This window comes from Boleophthalmus pectinirostris, unplaced genomic scaffold, assembly GCF_026225935.1.
Source record: "Boleophthalmus pectinirostris isolate CB_2022bp ecotype Guang Dong unplaced genomic scaffold, ASM2622593v1 HiC_scaffold_16, whole genome shotgun sequence".
NCBI classification, from domain to species: Eukaryota; Metazoa; Chordata; class Actinopteri; order Gobiiformes; family Gobiidae; genus Boleophthalmus; species Boleophthalmus pectinirostris.
In genome coordinates this window covers 19,926,829-19,932,828 of record NW_026571095.1, presented here as the reverse complement: position 1 = coordinate 19,932,828, position 6,000 = coordinate 19,926,829, and the positions used below count along the sequence as shown (strand labels likewise).

The following is a 6,000-nucleotide window of genomic DNA, read 5'->3' as shown; positions in this document are numbered from 1 at the left end:
AAGCATAACAACTCATTCACCACATATATAATATTATCCTGATTCCCTTCACTCCCATATCCAAAGAAAATAGGGTTAGAAAAGGGCATATCTTCTTCCACTGGATCATTTCTGAAGACCCTTCAAGAGTTCCTCTTTACATATCAAAAATGCCTTCGTCTTTGTAAGGCAAAGGTCTTATTTGTCTGCTTTTCCTCAGTCGCTAAAGTGGACATAGACTCCAGTGAGTTTTTCTAGGTTTGATGCAGGGCAGTATAGCACAAGGCCTGTTTCTGCACTGTCAATGGCTCTGCTAGTAAACTCCAAACATTCAAAATTAAGACACCAGAAAGTCCCCTGACCAATCACGGGACAAGCCTGGCAGCGAGTCCCAAAGGTGTCTATGAGGCCGACCTGCCCAGTCTACATCACATAGTCTGGTGCAGCCTCTCCACTAGCCTGAAGTGTGCTAAGCTAGCTAGCTGCAGAGCTGGGCCATCTCGGGCTCGGGGGTGGAGTTGGGTAGTTTGGAGCTGAACAGTTGTAGAGAGTCTTTGATCCGCGCCACCTCCCCGGCCGACAGTTTGAGGCGGTGACGCAGCAGACAGGAGAACAGGTCCAGAGGCTGCGGGGCGGGCGGGGACAGACGGTTAATCCGATCTCTCATCTCCAGCAACATGAGGAAAGCTGCGTCCTGTGTGCCCTGGGTGTACGGGTAGTCCAGCTGCAGGATCAGATCCTTGATGCCCTCGGGGTCAAAGTGCATGCTGTATCCAAACACTTTGAGGGTGTTGATCTTCATGTAACCCATGTTTGACGTCTGATCATCCAGGTCCAGTGGTTCGTAGAAGAGGGTCTCGTTCACTGTTGGGTCATCTGTGACAATTCGACTCCGAAGGTAAATGTGCACGGTTTCGAAAAAGGACTTCCACTTGGCGCCCAGAGGCAGAGTCCAGTTGTAGCACTGAGCTGTGGGGCCAGTCTCCAATCGAGTTCTCTCCCAGTCTGGAAACTCGGGCTGGGTCACGGGCATGAACCAGCTCTCTGAATGACTCCCACCAAAAGGATTCACATAAACCGCAGGTACAGGCTCCAGAGTGGAATTTTTAGTTGCACATATTTGGAAAGAAATGCCCATCAACATGTGGATAAGGTTGGACTTGTTTTTGTTGCTTTTTAGTGTCAGTAACATCCTCTTCCTCCAGGCGGGGTTAAACCAGCTCCCCAGGCGAACGTCATTGCTGATGTAGATAGCGTGTACTTCGATTCTGCTGTCCAGACGCTGCAGCAGGTACTTCACCTAAAGTCAAAAATACAGATTGTGAGTACAAAGAATCATACAAGTAAACAGAGGTGGGGAGAGTAGCCAAAAACTGTGCTCAAATAAGAGTAGCTGTCAGGGCATAGTATCTGATTTATAAGTTCAAGATAAGATGATTGGAAGAACAAAATTATAATTGATGCTCAAAATCTGATATCATCATTACTCATATCTGATGGAGCAGCACAACAAACACCAATGTTGGAATCATTTAATACTGTCAAAATAAGGTTTTGTCACTTGTAAACTTATTCACAGGGGTACTTCAAGTAAGAGGAAAGTGACTGAAATATTATTTATATATTTATTTAAGTAAAATATTATCCAAGTAGGAGTAAAAGTATGTTGTACAAAAGGTACTAAGAATTTAGTCAAAGTGACTTAAGTAAATGTTACTAAATACTACCCACCTCTGTAAGTGAACAATACAAAAAGCACATATTTGCACTACCTCAGCGTCTGGCATGTCTAGGTCCAGGTTGAGATAGTGATCCAGTGATGCTGCGATGCTCGGCCGACAGGAGCCAAGATGGAGGAGGTCGCCGTGATGGCAGGCTCCACAGCGGGTGGCGTTGTCGGATGCACAGGAGGAACAGGAAGTGGAGGTGGTGCCAACCACACAAGGAATGACTCCCTGGCAGGTGGGCTGCTCCACAGGGCAACTGCAGCTCCTCACCTCCTCAGAGAAGGAGCCAAGGACCCCATGTTCATTACAGTAGAGCAGGGACTGGACGCGGCCCAGCCAAAACCCCACGGGCCTGAGAGGCACACAATACACAACACTTCAGAACTTTGCACTGGGCCAAAACCTATTTTTATAACAATCATTATTCCTGCACTGCGGAAAAAAGCCTATTACAATTAATCACACAAGCATAAGTATGTCTGAGTACCACAGCTCCAACAATATCTCATTACTGAAGATTGGAATGTCTCATTTCCTTATAATGAACCCAGAATAAAAAAGTTAAAGATTATAGAGAGATGAGAACATAATAGTTTCCTAAATGATTCTACAATAAAAATGTAATGGTAAACAGCATAGACCAATGGAGAAAAAAAAGTTTTATACCACATGTGTGAGGTTAGACTTAAGGCTTAGACACACTTTACTGATCCACAAGGGAAATTACTTGGACAGATCAGATCAGTTCTCTGTTACAAAAGCATCAGTGTGCAGTGTGTAATTGGGCTCATAATTGTACACCAAAAAAGAAATCATTAACAAGTCTCAAACTTTTAATTGATACATGTGCCTCTAAAAGTCATTAGGTTAATTAGGCCATGGTAAGAGCAATTTGTAAAATGCATCTTTCCATATTATTTGACAGACCTATTTGTGCTCTGACTGTGGTAGTATTTGAAAGAATTTGAGTTTAAACTTCACATTTTTCTCTTTAACTATTTGCACAAGAAATGCCATTTTGGCACCTCTTTGTAATAACTACACCATAAATGGCATTATTAAATCATTAACAGACATAATTCATAATGGACAAATAGTCTCAGGCTTATATAATTACTCCATTAAGGGGTTAGTAGTTATGGCTAGCATATTTATTAAGTAGTTACTAAGCCTGTATCATTTTAATACACTATTTGTTTATTATTAATTAAGGCTTTGTTGTTATTATAGTGTTACCATACATTTGAGTAAATTCAATAAATAAATTGATAAGTGAAGTTTTCTAAGTACTTTAAGACATTTTAATAACCCTAACCTACATTTTGAAAATACAGAATGGATGCCCTGATACTGGTACTGAATATCAGCGCGGATCCAAGAAAATAGATCGGGTATTGGTTCCATAATGTTGGTTAAGCAGATATCTTGGTTGGCCATTTAATTGGATGTTATAAGATTAACTTACATACTAATTTCTAGAAAGTTTCATAATGTTTGATGTTTTAATTAATTTTTCTTCATGCGGAGTTGTCCAGTGGTTATTTGAAGAATAAATCATAGTTGGATCTCTTGTGTAGTGAGCTAACTGTGTTTTACAGAAATTAGTCACTAAAACTTGTATCAGCAGATGCTTAAAGTCAAAGTATTAGTATCAGAACTGAAAAAGCTAGATTGGTTCATCCCTCCAAAATACTGTCCACATTTCCACTATACACTCCCATCTCTTATTTTTAATAACACTATATCCGACAAACAGTTGCAGCCTAAAAGAAAACCTGAGCCAAGCCCTATAGTGTTTGTTGTATGGTCTGCTTGCGTCCATGGAGACCCAGGTGAGTGATGCAGGGAGAAAGCGTGCAGAAGTGCAGGACATGGAGTGATGGGTGGAAGGACGGGGCTGTCTGAGAAATGAGAGGCCTGGGTAAACAAGTGTTGTGCTGTCAGCGGCTGGAGGACTTGATTACAGTGTGCCACATCAATAGCAGCCTCACCTGACACAGGCTCTGCAGCTGGTAACGAGACCTCTCCATCTGTCTAATGCCCTTAAAGTCGTACAGCTATTTCAGGCTCTGCATCACAACTACCACTCCCACAGCACCACACCACCACAGCACCGCATTGTACTGGAGCGTATTCTCCTCCTCGCTGAATTTGAGGAGGCAACATTAAAAGTCTCTCAGATTGAATTTTCACTAGTCATTCATTACATTGTTAGTTATATACAAAATTAAAATAAGTATAAAATGTATTCGGGATGTAACAATTCTCAATGGGAAACATTTGTCTTTCTTTCTTTAAAATGTAATGGAGCTGTATTGATATAATGACCCCAGTACTGAGATATAATATCATGAGAAAACTTTATTGTTGCATCAGTAGAGGATAACCACATGTAAATCATTAATATATCTACATTTTTGTATAAAGTCACAAACTCCCAAGTTCTACTTTTACTGTGTAAAGTTTGACTGTAAATAGTGTCTTTGCCCGACTTCACTGCTGGTGTAACCTGCTGATACAGGATCCGGCTGAACCATGGCGCACAAATGCCTTTGGCCATGCCATGTACAATATTCTGTCAGCAGAGATATTCTGAGCTAAATCCAACTAAAACTGGAGTCACAAATCTAACAGTTGGAGATTGCATCCTGCTGTAGCTTAAGGAAAAACTAGGAATAGTCCTGTATCACATTACACTGTACGCTTCAGACCTCTATTTACACATTATCATAATTATGTAAAATCCATCTGCTATTACACAATTATGGCAATAATAGCCACTGGGGCAAGAGTAGGAGTACAAAGATATTGCTACACAAAGAATGGGATGAAATGAATAATTACACCAAAAAATATTGTACATTTACATGTTACACAACAACATAACAACTATATCCCTCTACAATATTTTGTCCTAATAAAGCCTAAAGAAAGGCTTGATTGATAATGAATAAATGGTATACCTCTCTCGGGGCAGACTGATGCGGGGCTGTTTGGGGCAGCGTTTGCTCAGGGTGAACAGTTTCCTGATGATTTTCTGAGCCTTTCCCAGGACCAGCGCAGTGCTCGACTCCAGCTGGGCGTAGCGCTTCTGGATGGACAGGTCAGCTGACCAGAACTTGGCGATCATGGACACATTCAAGAATCGATCAGTGGGCAAGCGCTTCAGAAAGGATTTGAATTCATCTGCGAAAAGAAAGAGACACATGGGAAATGGTGAATAAATTTCATTTCATCTTCTGATAATTTATTTTAAAAGATTCCTTTTTTCAGACCCAGGTTTAGTTTGTTTTCATGACAGTTTTGACTGCTCACTAGCAGTCTTCCTCGCAGTGGTCAAGAGCAGGCTAAGGAGAAGTTGAAACTGTCAGATATGAAAACTAACTAAACCTTGCTCTAGAAAAAAAAATCTATTAAAATAAACAAGTTAGAGAAAATAAGGAATAGAAGACAACTGGAATCTGGCAGCATACATTTAAATGTAAATACATTTAAATTAAATTTAAATATTTAATCTCTCTCTCTCGCACACACACTCACACACTCACACACACACACAATGTATACACTGAAGTTTACAACTGCTGCAAAACTACCAAAATGTACCATAATATAAGTTGCAGTTTGATTTCCTTGGCCTATTTTTTTTTAATATTAATATTTTAATGAATAATTAAATTAATATTTAATACTTAATTTTTTATATATTTTCATATATATCAAATGCATGCAATGCAGCAAAATCTGAAATATTTATTTGTTTGCAGTTCAAGTGTAGTTAGCTCCTCCCTTCAGATATAAGGCAGTGTCTCACCAGAAATCTGACCAGAACTGAAGAAACCAACTGAATTGAATTTTTCATCTGCTATGGAACAACCTGAACAACTGAGGGATAACACAGATACAGAGAATAGAGACAAACTAGATGAATGGGGAAGTCAAAGTGTAATATGGTATTTCATGCATATTTTTTTAAATTCCCATTAGTTTTAAACTTAACCGGACCGTAACCTCCACACTCCAACTGACCACCGGACCAGATCTAATCATCCAAAAGTATTGGACCTTAAACCCCAATGCAACCCAATATAACTCCTTTTTTCAACACACTGTCCCAGAATGGAATCAACTACCAACTTAAGTCATTTTAAGATTTTAGACACCTTTAAATGTCTACTGACAAAACCTTAAGATTCTCTCATTGGCCATTTGAATTTTACTGATTAACCAATCAGAACCACAACAAATGCAAATTCATTACATAGCACCAGTTTAGTTTTGGTAGTTAAGTGTC

The 6,000-nt window shown here is 39.9% G+C and overlaps 1 protein-coding gene across 1 annotated transcript in view; it reads right to left on the bottom strand.

The window, feature by feature from the left end:
* Nucleotides 1–457: 457 nt before the first annotated feature.
* brinp2 (bone morphogenetic protein/retinoic acid inducible neural-specific 2) overlaps nucleotides 458–6,000 on the bottom strand; it is a 115,277-nt gene continuing 109,734 nt past the window's right edge. The window contains exons 6-8 of the mRNA XM_020936108.2: nucleotides 4,670–4,892; nucleotides 1,752–2,058; nucleotides 458–1,279 (exon numbers count right to left, since the gene is read on the bottom strand). Of these exons, the coding sequence (XP_020791767.1) occupies nucleotides 458–1,279; nucleotides 1,752–2,058; nucleotides 4,670–4,892 (1,352 nt within the window). The remainder of the gene's footprint in view (nucleotides 1,280–1,751; nucleotides 2,059–4,669; nucleotides 4,893–6,000) is intronic.